The sequence below is a fragment of the Sphaeramia orbicularis genome, chromosome 18 (assembly GCF_902148855.1).
Source record: "Sphaeramia orbicularis chromosome 18, fSphaOr1.1, whole genome shotgun sequence".
Lineage (NCBI taxonomy): Eukaryota > Metazoa > Chordata > Actinopteri > Kurtiformes > Apogonidae > Sphaeramia > Sphaeramia orbicularis.
Window position 1 is genome coordinate 1,326,740 of NC_043974.1, and position 19,758 is coordinate 1,346,497.

A 19,758-nucleotide genomic window follows, 5' to 3' on the forward strand; every position below is an offset into this window, starting at 1 on the left:
TAGCAGACATGCCCAGGTGCATGCTGGTCCGACACATGCCAGCTGGTGGAAACCAACCTGAAAAAACTAAAAAAAAAACAAACAAGTAAATGAACAATAACTGGCAAACATTCATTTTGAGTTCAGCAAAAACTCAGAATAACTGATAACAGACAAACCAATTAAAAAGGCCCAATAACATACAAATACATGTTTGGTAAAACTAGACCCGTACAAACCTGTTCACAGTTGGACTGTTCAGTCCTCTCACAGTTTGAACTTCATGTCCTGACATGTGCTTTATTCTAATGAGGCATTTCACACTCAGGTTTCTTTCAAATATGCACTTGTTTCTTTGTATGAAACCCATATTTTAGTGGGACTCAGAAAAGCTTAAAACATGTGAATTGGATCTTTCTCAGTAACAGGTGTGCATGTCACACATTTGGCAAATATTTCTGTATTTAAACAGGTTACTTTCATATTTAATATAGAATTTCTGCATACGAACTTTTACAAAGTAATAGTTATAAGTTCAACTCTTTCCATTTGTGGATGAACTTTTTCATCCCTTATAGGGTTCTTACTGCATCATTCCACATCATTTTTGGTTTAAGCTGTGGGTTAAATTCATGTTTGTTGTATAAATGAATAAATAATTAAATACAGTCCAGAGGACAGGAAACCTGCTGAGGCGGTAAACTGACAGCATCTCCATCTGCTGCCTGGATCATATTTACACTGGAAACTTCTGTGGGTGTTCAGTTAAACCGTTTAACTCCGACTTTAAGCAGGTGAGGAGAAACTCAAACGGTCTGACTGAAGAGGAAGGAAGAAGAGGAAAAACTGCACAAAGAAACACATGTAAGTAGCTGTTAAAGACAGAGGAAGAAGAGAAAAAGTGTAGAAACAAACACATGTAAGTAACTGTTAAAGACAGAGGAAGAAAGAAAAAGTGTAAAAACAAACACATGTAAGTAACTGTTAAAGACAGAGGAAGAAGAGAAAAAGTGTAAAAACAAACACATGTAAGTAACTGTTAAAGACAGAGGAAGAAAAGAAAAAGTGTAAAAACAAACACATGTAAGTAGCTGTTAAAGACAGAGGAAGAAAAGAAAAAGTGTAAAAACAAACACATGTAAGTAACTGTTAAAGACAGAGGAAGAAGAGAAAAAGTGTAAAAACAAACACATGTAAGTAACTGTTAAAGACAGAGGAAGAAGAGAAAAAGTATAAAAACAAACACATGTAAGTAACTGTTAAAGACAGAGGAAGAAGAGAAAAAAGTGTAAAAACAAACACATGTAAGTACTGTTAAAGACAGAGGAAGAAAGAGAAAAGTGTAAAAACAAACACATGTAAGTAATGTTAAAGACAGAGGAAGAAGAGAAAAAGTGTAAAAACAAACACATGTAAGTAACTGTTTAAAGACAGAGGAAGAAGAGAAAAAGTGTAAAAACAAACACATGTAAGTAACTGTTAAAGACAGAGGAAGAAGAGAAAAAGTGTAAAAACAAACACATGTAAGTAACTGTTAAAGACAGAGGAAGAAGAAAAAAAAGTGTAAAAACAAACACATGTAAGTAACTGTTAAAGACAGAGAAGAAGAGAAAAAGTGTAAAACAAACACAGGTAAGTAACTGTTAAAGACAGAGGAAGAAGAGAAAAAGTGTAAAAACAAACACATGTAAGTAACTGTTAAGACAGAGGAAGAAGAGAAAAAGTGTAAAAACAAACACATGTAAGTAGCTGTTAAAGACAGAGGAAGAAGAGAAAAAGTATAAAAACAAACACATGTAAGTAACTGTTAAAGACAGAGGAAGAAAAGAAAAAGTGTAAAAACAAACACATGTAAGTAACTGTTAAAGACAGAGGAAGAAAAGAAAAAGTGTAAAAACAAACACATGTAAGTAACTGTTAAAGACAGAGGAAGAAGAGAAAAAGTGTAGAAACAAACACATGTAAGTAAGCTGTTAAAGACAGAGGAAGAAAGAAAAAGTGTAAAAACAACACATGTAAGTAACTGTTAAAGACAGAGGAAGAAGAGAAAAAGTGTAAAAACAAACACATGTAAGTAACTGTTAAAGACAGAGGAAGAAGAGAAAAAGTGTAAAAACAAACACATGTAAGTAACTGTTAAAGACAGAGGAAGAAGAGAAAAAGTATAAAACAAACACATGTAAGTAACTGTTAAAGACAGAGGAAGAAGAGAAAAAGTGTAAAAACAAACACATGTAAGTAACTGTTAAAGACAGAGGAAGAAGAGAAAAAGTGTAAAAACAAACACATGTAAGTAACTGTTAAAGACAGAGGAAGAAAAGAAAAAGTGTAGAAACAAACACATGTAAGTAACTGTTAAAGACAGAGGAAGAAGAGAAAAAGTGTAAAACAAACACATGTAAGTAACTGTTAAAGACAGAGGAAGAAGAGAAAAAGTGTAAAAACAAACACATGTAAGTAACTGTTAAAGACAGAGGAAGAAAGAAAAGTGTAAAAACAAACACATGTAAGTAACTGTTAAAGACAGAGGAAGAAGAGAAAAAGTATAAAAACAAACACATGTAAGTAACTGTTAAAGACAGAGGAAGAAGAGAAAAAGTGTAAAAACAAACACATGTAAGTAACTGTTAAAGACAGAGGAAGAAGAGAAAAAGTGTAAAAACAAACACATGTAAGTAACTGTTAAAGACAGAGGAAGAAGAGAAAAAGTGTAAAAACAAACACATGTAAGTAACTGTTAAAGACAGAGGAAGAAGAGAAAAAGTGTAAAAACAAACACATGTAAGTAACTGTTAAAGACAGAGGAAGAAGAGAAAAAGTGTAAAAACAAACACATGTAAGTAACTGTTAAAGACAGAGGAAGAAGAGAAAAGTGTAAAAACAAACACATGTAAGTAACTGTTAAAGACAGAGGAAGAAGAGAAAAAGTGTAAAAACAAACACATGTAAGTAACTGTTAAAGACAGAGGAAGAAGAGAAAAAGTGTAAAAACAAACACATGTAAGTAACTGTTAAAGACAGAGGAAGAAGAGAAAAAGTGTAAAAACAAACACATGTAAGTAACTGTTAAAGACAGAGGAAGAAGAGAAAAAGTGTAAAAACAAACACATGTAAGTAACTGTTAAAGACAGAGGAAGAAGAGAAAAAGTGTAAAAACAAACACATGTAAGTAACTGTTAAAGACAGAGGAAGAAGAGAAAAAGTGTAAAAACAAACACATGTAAGTAACTGTTAAAGACAGAGGAAGAAGAGAAAAAGTGTAAAAACAAACACATGTAAGTAACTGTTAAAGACAGAGGAAGAAAGAAAAAGTGTAAAAACAAACACATGTAAGTAACTGTTAAAGACAGAGGAAGAAAGAAAAAAGTGTAAAAACAAACACATGTAAGTAACTGTTAAAGACAGAGGAAGAAGAGAAAAAGTGTAAAAACAAACACATGTAAGTAACTGTTAAAGACAGAGGAAGAAAAGAAAAAGTATAAAAACAAACACATGTAAGTAACTGTTAAAGACAGAGGAAGAAGAGAAAAAGTGTAAAAACAAACACATGTAAGTAACTGTTAAAGACAGAGGAAGAAGAGAAAAAGTGTAAAAACAAACACATGTAAGTAACTGTTAAAGACAGAGGAAGAAGAGAAAAAGTATAAAAACAAACACATGTAAGTAACTGTTAAAGACAGAGGAAGAAAAGAAAAAGTGTAAAAACAAACACATGTAAGTAACTGTTAAAGACAGAGGAAGAAGAGAAAAAGTGTAAAAACAAACACATGTAAGTAACTGTTAAAGACAGAGGAAGAAGAGAAAAAGTATAAAAACAAACACATGTAAGTAACTGTTAAAGACAGAGGAAGAAGAGAAAAAGTGTAAAAACAAACACATGTAAGTAACTGTTAAAGACAGAGGAAGAAGAGAAAAAGTGTAAAAACAAACACATGTAAGTAACTGTTAAAGACAGAGGAAGAAGAGAAAAAGTGTAAAAACAAACACATGTAAGTAACTGTTAAAGACAGAGGAAGAAAGAAAAAGTGTAAAAACAAACACATGTAAGTAACTGTTAAAGACAGAGGAAGAAGAGAAAAAGTGTAAAAACAAACACATGTAAGTAACTGTTAAAGACAGAGGAAGAAGAGAAAAAGTGTAAAAACAAACACATGTAAGTAACTGTTAAAGACAGAGGAAGAAAAGAAAAAGTGTAAAAACAAACACATGTAAGTAACTGTTAAAGACAGAGGAAGAAGAGAAAAAGTGTAAAAACAAACACATGTAAGTAACTGTTAAAGACAGAGGAAGAAGAGAAAAAGTGTAAAAACAAACACATGTAAGTAACTGTTAAAGACAGAGGAAGAAAGAAAAAGTGTAAAAACAAACACATGTAAGTAACTGTTAAAGACAGAGGAAGAAGAGAAAAAGTGTAAAAACAAACACATGTAAGTAACTGTTAAAGACAGAGGAAGAAGAGAAAAAGTATAAAAACAAACACATGTAAGTAACTGTTAAAGACAGAGGAAGAAGAGAAAAAGTGTAAAAACAAACACATGTAAGTAACTGTTAAAGACAGAGGAAGAAAAAAAAAAAGTGTAAAAACAAACACATGTAAGTAACTGTTAAAGACAGAGGAAGAAGAGAAAAAGTGTAAAAACAAACACATGTAAGTAACTGTTAAAGACAGAGGAAGAAGAGAAAAAGTGTAAAAACAAACACATGTAAGTAACTGTTAAAGACAGAGGAAGAAGAGAAAAAGTGTAAAAACAAACACATGTAAGTAACTGTTAAAGACAGAGGAAGAAGAGAAAAAGTGTAAAACAAACACATGTAAGTAACTGTTAAAGACAGAGGAAGAAGAGAAAAAGTGTAAAAACAAACACATGTAAGTAACTGTTAAAGACAGAGGAAGAAGAGAAAAAGTGTAAAAACAAACACATGTAAGTAACTGTTAAAGACAGAGGAAGAAGAGAAAAAGTGTAAAAACAAACACATGTAAGTAACTGTTAAAGACAGAGGAAGAAGAGAAAAAGTGTAAAAACAAACACATGTAAGTAACTGTTAAAGACAGAGGAAGAAGAGAAAAAGTGTAAAAACAAACACATGTAAGTAACTGTTAAAGACAGAGGAAGAAGAGAAAAAGTGTAAAAACAAACACATGTAAGTAACTGTTAAAGACAGAGGAAGAAGAGAAAAAGTGTAAAAACAAACACATGTAAGTAACTGTTAAAGACAGAGGAAGAAGAGAAAAAGTGTAAAAACAAACACATGTAAGTAACTGTTAAAGACAGAGGAAGAAGAGAAAAAGTGTAAAAACAAACACATGTAAGTAACTGTTAAAGACAGAGGAAGAAGAGAAAAAGTGTAAAAACAAACACATGTAAGTAACTGTTAAAGACAGAGGAAGAAGAGAAAAAGTATAAAAACAAACACATGTAAGTAACTGTTAAAGACAGAGGAAGAAGAGAAAAAGTGTAAAAACAAACACATGTAAGTAACTGTTAAAGACAGAGGAAGAAGAGAAAAAGTGTAAAAACAACACATGTAAGTAACTGTTAAAGACAGAGGAAGAAGAGAAAAAGTGTAAAAACAAACACATGTAAGTAACTGTTAAAGACAGAGGAAGAAGAGAAAAAGTGTAAAACAAACACATGTAAGTAACTGTTAAAGACAGAGGAAGAAGAGAAAAAGTGTAAAAACAAACACATGTAAGTAACTGTTAAAGACAGAGGAAGAAGAGAAAAAGTGTAAAAACAAACACATGTAAGTAACTGTTAAAGACAGAGGAAGAAGAGAAAAAGTGTAAAAACAAACACATGTAAGTAACTGTTAAAGACAGAGGAAGAAGAGAAAAAGTGTAAAAACAAACACATGTAAGTAACTGTTAAAGACAGAGGAAGAAGAGAAAAAGTGTAAAAACAAACACATGTAAGTAACTGTTAAAGACAGAGGAAGAAGAGAAAAAGTGTAAAAACAAACACATGTAAGTAACTGTTAAAGACAGAGGAAGAAGAGAAAAAGTGTAAAAACAAACACATGTAAGTAACTGTTAAAGACAGAGGAAGAAGAGAAAAAGTGTAAAAACAAACACATGTAAGTAACTGTTAAGACAGAGGAAGAAGAGAAAAAGTGTAAAAACAAACACATGTAAGTAACTGTTAAAGACAGAGGAAGAAGAGAAAAAGTGTAAAAACAAACACATGTAAGTAACTGTTAAAGACAGAGGAAGAAGAGAAAAAGTGTAAAAACAAACACATGTAAGTAACTGTTAAAGACAGAGGAAGAAGAGAAAAAGTGTAAAAACAAACACATGTAAGTAACTGTTAAAGACAGAGGAAGAAGAGAAAAAGTGTAAAAACAAACACATGTAAGTAACTGTTAAAGACAGAGGAAGAAGAGAAAAAGTGTAAAAACAAACACATGTAAGTAACTGTTAAAGACAGAGGAAGAAGAGAAAAAGTGTAAAAACAAACACATGTAAGTAACTGTTAAAGACAGAGGAAGAAGAGAAAAAGTGTAAAAACAAACACATGTAAGTAACTGTTAAAGACAGAGGAAGAAGAGAAAAAGTGTAAAAACAAACACATGTAAGTAACTGTTAAAGACAGAGGAAGAAGAGAAAAAGTGTAAAAACAAACACATGTAAGTAACTGTTAAAGACAGAGGAAGAAGAGAAAAAGTGTAAAAACAAACACATGTAAGTAACTGTTAAAGACAGAGGAAGAAGAGAAAAAGTGTAAAAACAAACACATGTAAGTAACTGTTAAAGACAGAGGAAGAAGAGAAAAAGTGTAAAAACAAACACATGTAAGTAACTGTTAAAGACAGAGGAAGAAAGAAAAAGTGTAAAAACAAACACATGTAAGTAACTGTTAAAGACAGAGGAAGAAAAGAAAAAGTGTAAAAACAAACACATGTAAGTAACTGTTAAAGACAGAGGAAGAAGAGAAAAAGTGTAAAAACAAACACATGTAAGTAACTGTTAAAGACAGAGGAAGAAGAGAAAAAGTGTAAAAACAAACACATGTAAGTAACTGTTAAAGACAGAGGAAGAAGAGAAAAAGTGTAAAAACAAACACATGTAAGTAACTGTTAAAGACAGAGGAAGAAGAGAAAAAGTGTAAAAACAAACACATGTAAGTAACTGTTAAAGACAGAGGAAGAAGAGAAAAAGTGTAAAAACAAACACATGTAAGTAACTGTTAAAGACAGAGGAAGAAGAGAAAAAGTGTAAAAACAAACACATGTAAGTAACTGTTAAAGACAGAGGAAGAAGAGAAAAAGTGTAAAAACAAACACATGTAAGTAACTGTTAAAGACAGAGGAAGAAGAGAAAAAGTGTAAAAACAAACACATGTAAGTAACTGTTAAAGACAGAGGAAGAAGAGAAAAAGTGTAAAAACAAACACATGTAAGTAACTGTTAAAGACAGAGGAAGAAGAGAAAAAGTGTAAAAACAAACACATGTAAGTAACTGTTAAAGACAGAGGAAGAAGAGAAAAAGTGTAAAAACAAACACATGTAAGTAACTGTTAAAGACAGAGGAAGAAGAGAAAAAGTGTAAAAACAAACACATGTAAGTAACTGTTAAAGACAGAGGAAGAAGAGAAAAAGTGTAAAAACAAACACATGTAAGTAACTGTTAAAGACAGAGGAAGAAGAGAAAAAGTGTAAAAACAAACACATGTAAGTAACTGTTAAAGACAGAGGAAGAAGAGAAAAAGTGTAAAAACAAACACATGTAAGTAACTGTTAAAGACAGAGGAAGAAGAGAAAAAGTGTAAAAACAAACACATGTAAGTAACTGTTAAAGACAGAGGAAGAAGAGAAAAAGTGTAAAACAAACACATGTAAGTAACTGTTAAAGACAGAGGAAGAAGAGAAAAAGTGTAAAAACAAACACATGTAAGTAACTGTTAAGACAGAGGAAGAAGAGAAAAAGTGTAAAAACAAACACATGTAAGTAACTGTTAAAGACAGAGGAAGAAGAGAAAAAGTGTAAAAACAAACACATGTAAGTAACTGTTAAAGACAGAGGAAGAAGAGAAAAAGTGTAAAAACAAACACATGTAAGTAACTGTTAAAGACAGAGGAAGAAGAGAAAAAGTGTAAAAACAAACACATGTAAGTAACTGTTAAAGACAGAGGAAGAAAGAAAAAGTGTAAAAACAAACACATGTAAGTAACTGTTAAAGACAGAGGAAGAAGAGAAAAAGTGTAAAAACAAACACATGTAAGTAACTGTTAAAGACAGAGGAAGAAGAGAAAAAGTGTAAAAACAAACACATGTAAGTAACTGTTAAAGACAGAGGAAGAAAGAAAAAGTGTAAAACAAACACATGTAAGTAACTGTTAAAGACAGAGGAAGAAGAGAAAAAGTGTAAAAACAAACACATGTAAGTAACTGTTAAAGACAGAGGAAGAAGAGAAAAAGTGTAAAACAAACACATGTAAGTAACTGTTAAAGACAGAGGAAGAAAGAGAAAAAGTGTAAAAACAAACACATGTAAGTAACTGTTAAAGACAGAGGAAGAAGAGAAAAAGTGTAAAAACAAACACATGTAAGTAACTGTTAAAGACAGAGGAAGAAGAGAAAAAGTGTAAAAACAAACACATGTAAGTAACTGTTAAAGACAGAGGAAGAAGAGAAAAAGTGTAAAAACAAACACATGTAAGTAACTGTTAAAGACAGAGGAAGAAGAGAAAAAGTGTAAAAACAAACACATGTAAGTAACTGTTAAAGACAGAGGAAGAAGAGAAAAAGTGTAAAAACAAACACATGTAAGTAACTGTTAAAGACAGAGGAAGAAGAGAAAAAGTGTAAAAACAAACACATGTAAGTAACTGTTAAAGACAGAGGAAGAAGAGAAAAAGTGTAAAAACAAACACATGTAAGTAACTGTTAAAGACAGAGGAAGAAGAGAAAAAGTGTAAAAACAAACACATGTAAGTAACTGTTAAAGACAGAGGAAGAAGAGAAAAAGTGTAAAAACAAACACATGTAAGTAACTGTTAAAGACAGAGGAAGAAGAGAAAAAGTGTAAAAACAAACACATGTAAGTAACTGTTAAAGACAGAGGAAGAAGAGAAAAAGTGTAAAAACAAACACATGTAAGTAACTGTTAAAGACAGAGGAAGAAGAGAAAAAGTGTAAAAACAAACACATGTAAGTAACTGTTAAAGACAGAGGAAGAAAGAAAAAGTATAAAAACAAACACATGTAAGTAACTGTTAAAGACAGAGGAAGAAGAGAAAAAGTGTAAAAACAAACACATGTAAGTAACTGTTAAAGACAGAGGAAGAAGAGAAAAAGTGTAAAAACAAACACATGTAAGTAACTGTTAAAGACAGAGGAAGAAGAGAAAAAGTGTAAAAACAAACACATGTAAGTAACTGTTAAAGACAGAGGAAGAAAAGAAAAAGTGTAAAAACAAACACATGTAAGTAACTGTTAAAGACAGAGGAAGAAGAGAAAAAGTGTAAAAACAAACACATGTAAGTAACTGTTAAAGACAGAGGAAGAAGAGAAAAAGTGTAAAAACAAACACATGTAAGTAACTGTTAAAGACAGAGGAAGAAGAGAAAAAGTGTAAAAACAAACACATGTAAGTAACTGTTAAAGACAGAGGAAGAAGAGAAAAAGTGTAAAAACAAACACATGTAAGTAACTGTTAAAGACAGAGGAAGAAAAGAAAAAGTGTAAAAACAAACACATGTAAGTAACTGTTAAAGACAGAGGAAGAAGAGAAAAAGTATAAAAACAAACACATGTAAGTAACTGTTAAAGACAGAGGAAGAAGAGAAAAAGTATAAAAACAAACACATGTAAGTAACTGTTAAAGACAGAGGAAGAAGAGAAAAAGTGTAAAAACAAACACATGTAAGTAACTGTTAAAGACAGAGGAAGAAAAGAAAAAGTGTAAAAACAAACACATGTAAGTAACTGTTAAAGACAGAGGAAGAAGAGAAAAAGTGTAAAAACAAACACATGTAAGTAACTGTTAAAGACAGAGGAAGAAGAGAAAAAGTGTAAAAACAAACACATGTAAGTAACTGTTAAAGACAGAGGAAGAAGAGAAAAAGTGTAAAAACAAACACATGTAAGTAACACAAAAAATATTACAGTCAAATCTAAAAAAAAAGGACTGGACTGATAAATGTGTGTGTGTGTGGGGGGGGGGGGCACACAAAAAATATTACAGTCAAATCTAAAAAAAAAGGACTGGACTGATAAATGTGGAGGTGAAATATTCTCAGTACCTTTGTCTTTACCTTTTGCAATAGAAAAAAAAGTGAAATTCAGGCTCTGGGAAAAAATAAAACACCAGTTTATGAAGATTTTAGAAGTGTTCTAATGTTTTTGCACACCACTGTGTGTGTGTGTGTGTGTGTGTGTGTGTGTGTGTGTGTGTGTGTGTGTGTGTGTGTGTGTGTGTATCCAGAACATGCCAAAGTGTGTGGGTCAGTCTGTGTCTGAGCTGAAGTAGAAGGGGAGAAGGGAACTAGTTCGGCGGAAGGATATTAGATGTTAGAAGGATATCAGTCCGCCTCGATAGAAACCGGAAGTAAACAAAGTCAGGGGACTTTCCGTCAGGCTTCAGTGGAGGCAGGAGGAACAGCAGACAGGTAATGTGCATTTAATGACACTACATATGGACTGAACACTGGGGCATGATGGAAGAGAATGAAGTGAAGTTAAAAAAAGCAGAAGTAGAAGGTGAGCTCAGAGTGAGTGTGTTCTGACGCAGATAAACTAGTGCGGTTTAAATCCTGTGTGCGCACTTAGAACAAAACAACCCACAGTCCTGTGTGGGTTACACCTGTACTGGAATAATGAACAGTTTAAGGGTTTGTGTCCTTGAATGTGTCTGTTGTCCAGTGGAACTGCTCTGTGGGTCTGTTCAGGGGCACAGCTGGATCATGTCTGTGCGCAAACTGCTGCTGGGGTTTGGTGATGACGCACTTCTGCTGTTTGGGCTTTTTACGCACTTCTGCTGTTTGTTGTTTTTTTTCTGCACTTGTGCTGTTTTTTTTTTTTCGTTTTTTTTTTTTTTCCGTTTTTTTTTCCGCACTTGTTCTGCTGCTGAAAAGTGCGTCATTACTCCCCAGGTGCTTTTATCGGACTCAAACTGACCTAAACTCAACCCAGTACCTGTCAGTCCTCCTCCTACAGTCTAACCTGTTCTTAAACACACACTTCTCCCTAATCAACGGGAATCATGTGTAAATATATGAACAGAGTTATCGCGATAACACGCATTTTCAGCTGCTCTTCAAAACAGTGTTTATTCAGCGGAGGGATACATGACATTCTCCACACAGACAGGTGGGACCCTCTGTGAAGTGGTGCTGCTGCAGAACCACAGTATCCTGCAGCTCTGACATCCTTCCCTCTTCCAGCACACCTGGTTCAACTAATGATCAGCTGATCATGCTCTGCACAAGCTGGATAATGATGGAATGGCTTCCAGGTGAGATGGAAGAGGGAAACATCTAAAACCTGCAGGATACCGCCCCACGAGGACCACAGTTTAACAGCCCTGGAGTAAACAGAAGAACAGCTGACCACTGTAGGGACCACTGTAGTGACCACTGTGCATGAAAGGGTTAAAATATGGAAACATTTACATTTTACAAACTATCCAGACAAAACACATGTGAATAACCTGAAAAAAACTGAAATTTCTGAAAAAAAATAAGAAGAAAAATCTGATCAACATTCTGCCTCAGCTTCAGGTTAATCCATGTGCATTACAGATCGGATCTACCAGGACACTAAACAGACAGAATAGTGCTAACGGTACACTGATTTTTCTGTAGACATTCCAGGTTGTTCATATTTGTTCAGGTTTATTGACGTTTGATTATTAAAGGAGATCAGAACTGAATGTTCTTTGCAGTAAACCCATCAGAGTTATTCAGGTTCTTCACATCTTTGTGTTTGGTTAGTGTGTAAAATGTAAATGCTTTCATAACTTAATGTTATTTTTGCATATGAAACACTGTCAGTTGTCATTGTTTGTGGGTTCTTCTGTTCTTCTTTTCCTGGTTGGGTCCCCTGCAGATCAGATCAGACTGAATGTGAACCTGACAGAACAGGAGTTTAACACAGGCCTTTCAATAACACCAGCTGACGGCTATTTTAATATGTGTTGCCGGCTCCTTTCCGCTCCAGAGTCCAGGTCAGGTCTTTTCTGCTGCCCGGCACAAGATTAGAAACCTCCCGACCGATCGTGAAAAATAATAAATGTGTGTACGTATGGACTGTGGGACTTCACTTGTATGACTAGATTACTATTACTGGTGAGCCCTGTCGGATGTATCAGTGTAACTCTGATGGTCATTTCAGATACTGTCGTCTGACTGAGATATCATGTGTGATGAGACTGACTGACTTCTGTGGCAGACTTTTCCAGCTCTGTGGACGTTGTGATATGAATGACAACAGTGTTGGAGTGAACTGTACCTGTTTGGACTGTCTGTTCAGGTTTGGAGCTGGAGCTGCTGTCAGACCACAGGTTCTGTCGCTGCTTAAACAGTGTTTATTCTGTTGTATGATAGAAGCAGTTTAAAGGTTATTCGGCTGATTAACATAAAGTTCTGTCGTCCTGAGAGTCATGAGGCCAATATTTGAAGTTTGGCGTTTCAGACCTCCACCAGTGTGAGTTTTGAAGGACAGGTAATAATGTGCAGGTTGACCTGTGGACCTGAATGTCCTGTTTAGTGTTCAGGCACCAGGAGCCTCAGCTGAAGTCTGTTTTCTGTCCAACCTATGAAAGCCAATACTTTAATCTGCATTTCTCTGAAAAGTGAATTCCTGGGCTTAAAGCCTAAATGAATTCATTTCAGTGAACTCTCCTGGTCTGCTGGTGTGAGTGCAGGGCTGGGAGCTCATATATGGGGTCACATTCCCACAGTCATCCACCACACTGACCTGTCCACACACAGCTCAGCTGGGCTGGGTTTTCACACCTTCCATGTGTTTCATGTACGTCTGCAGCTTCAAATGCCAAAAAGCAAAATATGGATTTTATAAATTATAACAGGTCTTTGTCAGATGGAAACTAATAGTTTCTATGTAAACAAATTTCCCAAAATCCATAATGAATGACGGTGGTTGGAAACAGAATGTGAAATATTCACATTTAAACAGAACAAAGCAGCTTCAGGAAACTTCAGTGCAAATGTTTACATGGACTGGCACAAACCCAAACCCAGCTCGTATCCCTTATTAAACCTGTAGGTGTGCAGTAGCAGTTCTCTGCACATTTGTCCATTTTCAGTTCAGCAGACTTCTGTCCACTCGTCCAGGGCCCATGTGGTGATCACATCTGCAGTCTGAATGAATGAGACCATCAGATTTAGACCACATCCAGGAGCATGTGTCCTTTTATCAGATGACTGTCATTTCAAAGGGGATGTGACCTTCAACAAATAAAAATGTACAAATATGTAAGAATAATACATGAACAAAGAATAATGTAACTGCAGATCAGCAGACGTAGTTTGGAGCAGGTCACTCTTTTTTTTATCTGTACTGTTCTGAGCTCTGCACTTTGACTTTTACAAAACAGGCACAGTGCTGTGTTCAGCTTTAAAACTGGTCATAAAATTAGTTCAAATGAGGAAAACAGTCATTTAGCTTCAATGTGGTCTAGGGAGGCTTCAGCTTTGCCCCCCATACACCCCCACCAGGGCTTTGGCCCTAGACCCCCCCTCCTGCCATCTGGGAAGAACCACCTACTTGAACAAATAACTGTCTACTCTGAAAATGATTGAAACCCCTGGGTCACCCCTGATGTAGATGAAAACACACAACAGAATAAAGTAGTTTGAAATGAGCTCAACCTTAAACATGTAACACATGAATGAACTGTTTATGTCTCCTTTATTAGTATACACTAGTCTAACCTGGAATAATGAGGAGGAATGAGTCTGTGCAGGTAACAGTACACCCTAAGAGCAAAACAGAGGAAAATAAGTCTGTGTTTTATGTGAACTTATGTAAAGGTTTGTGTGCTTTTTTGTGGTTCAGATCCAACAGCAGAAATGGAGAGGAAGAAGAAAAGGAAGAGGGATGTTTTTACAGCCCAACAGTCAGCCAGCTCCAGCTCCAGCTCCAGCTCCAGCTCCAGCTCCAGCTCCAGCTCCAGCAAAGCCTTAAGCAGGTGATGAAGGCTGTTCCAATGCAATATGTCACTTCACAATACTGTATCAATACTAAAAAGAACTGTATGGATATTTTTAGGTATTTACTCAAATGCAGATATTGTGGAGGTTCGTTTTAGTTCACTTGTTTTTCTTTATTGTTTCTATCTTATTTATTATTATTTAACATTGTTTTATTAAATACTGGTTCATTGAATCATCCTAAAAACACTTTTTACTGTCTGAGAGGCAGATGGGAGTTCCTTTGGAAACCAGGAGAATTAGAAACATTTTGTGGGGAAAAAAAATAAATAAATAAAATAAAAAATAAATAAATGTGTATATATATATATATATATATATATATATATATATATATATATATATATAAAGAATAAAAAAATAGAAAATAAAATAATAAAAAAGTAATAATAAATAAATACAAAATAAATAAATATATAAAATAAATAGAAATAAATAAATAAATAAAATAAACATTATGTGATATAACATTACATCTTGTTGTGATCAAATAAAAATGTGTTTAGTATTTGTACATATTTCTCGTGTAATTCAATTCTTCCAGGAAAAAATCTTTGAAAAAAACAAGAAGAAACAAGTAAAAAATGGCCTTTTTAACAGTATCATGATATATCATGATATATGGTATAGTGATCCTAGTATTGGGATTTGTACTGTATTCCCAGAGTCTTGCCCGTACACAGCCCTAGTGCTAATCTGAAGCTCATAGAAATGGACCTGTAGTGAAAGCACTGATAAAGAAACTGTACTTTAGACCAGGCTGTGACAGGTGGACTTTGTACAGTGTAGATCATAGATTCAGTTAAAAATACACTGAGGATGTAAATAGTTCACCAGAAGTGTGCAACAGTTTGTTGGTAGTTACACAACCCCCCCCCCCACACACACACACACACACACACACACACAGTTTCAACACTTTTTTAAGTGACAGTCTTCTACCTGTCAGATACTACAGGTCCAGAAGTAATCCAATACTCAGAACAGGTTTTTAATGTGATCTTTCAGTATTGTTATTATTTTTCATGTTGTTTTGTTTGACTGTTGCGTGTTCTTAAGAAGGAAATCTATTCAGTGGATTTCAGACATTTTGAGGTTTTTACATGTGGAGAAGATGAGACGTACGTCAGCAGGATCAGCTGTAGAAGTCTATAAAGCATGGGCAGCCTTTTGTAAAATACACACAAACTGATAGAATGAGCAGTTTACCATGACTGTAACAGGAAACCAACACTCATCACCAGGGCTGTAAGAAAATATGGGCATCACAATATATCATGATATTTCATTTCACAATACTGTATCAATATTCAGAAGTACCGTATGGATATTTTTAGATATTTATTCAAATGCAGATATTGTGGAGGTTCATTTTTGTTTTTTGTTTTTCCAGTTCTTTATTTCTATATTCTCATGGATATTTTGTTTTGTTGTTTTTAGATTACAAATGTACTATTGTGATACTGCAGGTCATTAATGTAGTTTTTTTTTTTAATTGATAACGCTGTTTTGTTAAATAATGGATAATTCAGTCATCCTAAAAGCACTTTTTACTGTCTGAAAGAGGTAAGTGTTTGGTTTTTTTCATTAGGAATGCACAAAAATAATGTTTTGATGTTGGATGATTCAGGAACTGAACACTATGGACTCTTTTGGCAATAGAATACGAACATTTAAGCAGAATCTATGAAAGTAAATCTGTCTCATCAGATTTTGAATTATAAAAGCCATTGAATTTATAGTACTGAATTTTTTTTGCACTGAAATTAAGTATCTGAATTTTTTGTCTCTGAATTTTACTTTTTACATAAACTTAGAATAAAAAAATTGAGAGGCAAAAAATTCCGATCACACATCTGGGACACCAAGGATACACAATGATTCTATCACAAGTCGAACTGACAACCAGCCAATCAAGTTATGTTAGGTTGGTCATGTGACAGCGAAAAAATTCAGACACTTAATTTCGGTGAAAAAAATTCAATGCTAGAAAGTCAGTGGCTTTTATAATTCAAAATCTGATGAGACAGATTTACTTCTGTAAGGATCTGAAACTATAATGTCTGTAAAACATTATTTATTAATTCATTTGTGTGTTTTTTTTGTACTGGTAAAGCCACATGTTAGAACTTTGTTTATCCAAATTCTGCTCTATAAGTTTTTCCAGGAAATAATCTTTTAAAAAATGACACAAAACAAAAAATATCACCTTGTTACCAGTATCGTGATATGTTGCGATATATCGTATTGTGATCCTAGTATTGTGATTTGTATTGTATCACCAGATTCTTGCTTGTACACAGCCCAGTTGATTCTATTCCAGATTGTCTCCTCTTAGTTTTCAGATGAGTTCAGCTGAATCTGCAGATCCTGAATGTGTCTCTTTGAAGTCTGACGCCTCCATGTTCGAACCAGTTGGCTTTAAAGATAAATCAAAGAGGTAATCCTTAATTTTATGCATTTTAAGAAAAAAGTATTTTATTGCATTGATAAAGCTCTTGTTGATACAAGAAAAACCTAAAAAATATTTAATATCATCACACAGGCCAACTCCACATCCTGTGTGTAAATGAGGACGGGCAGAAGGGTTTGAAACAGTCACATGGATCAAATATACATGAAGGGATAAAGAAAAGAATAGGCATGTGCACACATAGGCCCAAAGGGGGCTTGAGCTCCTGCCCTTTTTGCCTTATAGAAAAAGTGCCCTTTTTACTTTTAAAAAATAAATAAATTCCTGTTCTGCATAGGAATGTAATAGAAAACAGCTGTTTAAAAACACCACAGTTATCTACTGTCGGCATTTCCTCGTAATAGTGCGTCATGGTGTTGTATGTGTGTGGAGTCTGATGACACTACAGGGTGGGGAAGCCAAATGTACACTGAACATGTAGTTGTTTTTTCTCAGCAGACACTACGTCAGTTGTTTTGAACCCAAACATATACTGATGTCATAATCATACCTAACACTATTATCCATACCTTTTCACAAACTTTTGCCCATATGAGTAATCAGGAAAGCAAACGTCAAAGAGTGTGTGATTTGCTGAATGCACTCGTCACACCAAAGGAGATTTCAAAAATAGTTGGAGTGTCCATAAAGACTGTTTATAATGGAAAGAAGAGAATGACTATGAGCAAAACTATTACCAGAAAGTCTGGAAGTGGAGGAAGCAACAAAAAACGTACCAACGCTTTTATTAAAGCTCTCAAATCCAAAATCCTAAAGGATCCAACCAAATCCAGGAGAAAAATGGCAATTGAACTTGAGGTAGACAACAAGAGCGTTAGAAATGCAGTAAAATATGATTTGAAGATTTAAATTCTCATGACTTTCAACAAACTAATTGGTCATACAGTGTCTTTCAATCCCTGCCTCAAAATATTGTACATTTTGCTTCCCCACCCTGTACTGTGACAGCTGTCTGTCACTGAGGGGCGGGGCTTCCCCATGCTGCACGCTCACACACTTGTCCGAAGAAAGAGAAAGAAAGAGAGAGAGAAAGAGAGAGAGAAGGCCAAGCGTGCCGCAGCCCGAGCAGTTGTGGAGGCAAAAACTCGGGTCTGGGTGGAGTTTGGGGAGGCCCAGGAGGAGGACTATCGGTCGGCCTCGAGGAAATTCTGGCAAACCATCCGGCACCTCAGGAGGTAAAGCAGTGCACCACCAATGCTGTTTACAGTGGAAGTGGGAGGAGCTGACCTTGGCTGGGGATGTTGTTTGATGGTGGAAGGAATACTTGGAGGACCTCCTCAATCCCACTGTCACGTCTTCCATGGAGGAAGCAGAGGCTGAGGTCTCAGAGGTGGACTGGTCCATCACCCAGGTGGTTGGACAGCTCCTCAGTGGCAGGGCACCGGGGGTGGATTGGGTTCACCTCGAGTACCTTCAGTCTGGATGTGCAGGACTGTCTTGGTTGACTCGTCTCTGTAACATGGCGTGGCGGTCGGGGACAGTCCCTCTGGATTGGCAGACCGGGGTGGTGGTTCCCCTTTTTAAGAAGGGGGACCGGAGGATGTGCTCCAACCACAGGGGGATCCCACTCCTCAGCCTCCCGGGGAAAGTCTATTCCAGGTACTGGAGAGGAGGATCCGACCGATAGTCGAACCTCGGATCCAGGAGGAACAATGTGGTTTTCGTCCCGGTTGTGGAACGCTGGACCAGCTCTATACCCTCCATTGGGTGCTCAAGGGTTCATGGGAGTTCGCCCAACCAGTCCACGTGTGTTTTGTGGATCTGGAGAAGGCGTTCGACCGTGTCCCTTGTGGTATCCTGTGGGGGGTGCTTCAGGAGTATGGGGTCCGGGGCCCTTTGCTAAGGGCAGTCCGGTCCTTTTATGACTGAAGCAGGAGCCTGGTTCACATTGCTGGCAGTAAGTCAGACCTGTTCCAGGTGCATGTTGGACTCCTTCAGGGCTGCCCTTTGTCACCGGTTCTGTTCATAATTTTTATGGACAGAATTTCTAGGTGCAGCCAGGGGCCGGAGGGGGTCCGGTTTGGGGACCACAGGATTTCATCTCTGCTTTTTGCAGATGACATTGTCCTGTTGGCCTCATCGAACCTGGACCTTCAGCGTGTCCTGGGGTGGTTTGCAGCCGAGTGTGAAGCGAGCGGGATGAGGATCAGCACCTCCAAATCTGAGGCCATGGTTCTGGACCGGAAAAAGGTGGTCTGCCCTCTCCGGGTCGGTGGGGAGCCCCTGCCCCAAGTGGAGGAGTTTAAGTGTCTCGGGGTCTTGTTCACAGTGAGGGAAGGATGGAGCGTCAGATTGACAGACGGATCGATGCAGCGTCTGCAGTGATGCAGTCGCTGTACCGGTCTGTCGTGGTGAGGAAGGAGCTGAGCCGAGAGGAGAAGCTCTGGATTTACTGGTCAGTCTACGTTCCTACCCTCACCTATGGTCATGAGCTTTGGGTCAGGACCGAAAGGACCAAATCCCGGATACAAGCGGTCCAAATGAGTTTCCTCCGCAGGGTGGCTGGGCGCACCCTTAGGGATAGGGGGAGGAGCTCAGTCACCAGAGAGGAGCTCGGAGTAGAGCAGCTGCTCCTCCACATCCAGAGGAACCAGCTGAGGTGGCTCGGGCATCTGTTTCGGATGCCTCCTGGACGCCTCCCTGGTCTGGTTTTGACCAACTCTATATATAAAGTGTCATAAGATAACTTTTTATTGTGATCTGGCGCTATATAAATAAAATTTGATTGATTGATTGGTTTTCCCCTGTAAGTCACTTTGGAAAACAGCGTCTGCCAAATGCATAAATGTAAATGTAAGGCCTGACAAACATTTGGCGCACACATCCTGCCCTTTTGTGACTTTGAGCCCCTGCCCCTCTAGAATCCTGTGCACATCCCTGGTAAAGAATAGTCCAATAATTCAAAGAATAGTAATGAAGGGATAAAGAGAAGAATGGTCCATATGAAAGTCCCTCCCACTAAACAGCAGGAACTCAATCCAGAACTTCAAATCACTGCTGAAAACTCACCTGTTCAAACTGGCATTTTCTTTGGCCTCTTTTTTTTTTTCCTCTGTTCTTTTTGTTTTGTTTGTTTGTGAGGTGTCTTTGAGTTTCCAAAAAAGCACTATATACATGTGATGTATTATTATTAT

General features: G+C 36.1%; 1 protein-coding gene across 4 annotated transcripts in view; it reads left to right on the forward strand.

The window, feature by feature from the left end:
* Positions 1–10,503: 10,503 nt before the first annotated feature.
* LOC115438120 (protein NLRC3-like) overlaps positions 10,504–19,758 on the forward strand; it is a 28,853-nt gene continuing 19,598 nt past the window's right edge. For 3 of the 4 annotated variants that reach the window (XM_030161503.1, XM_030161506.1, XM_030161505.1), the window contains exons 1-3: positions 10,557–10,678; positions 13,997–14,129; positions 16,490–16,591. In XM_030161503.1, the coding sequence (XP_030017363.1) occupies positions 10,633–10,678; positions 13,997–14,129; positions 16,490–16,591 (281 nt within the window). In that variant the 5' untranslated portion in view covers positions 10,557–10,632. Of the gene's footprint in view, positions 10,679–13,996; positions 14,130–16,489; positions 16,592–19,758 lie in introns of all 4 variants that reach the window. The other variant, XM_030161504.1, reaches the window with a different exon arrangement.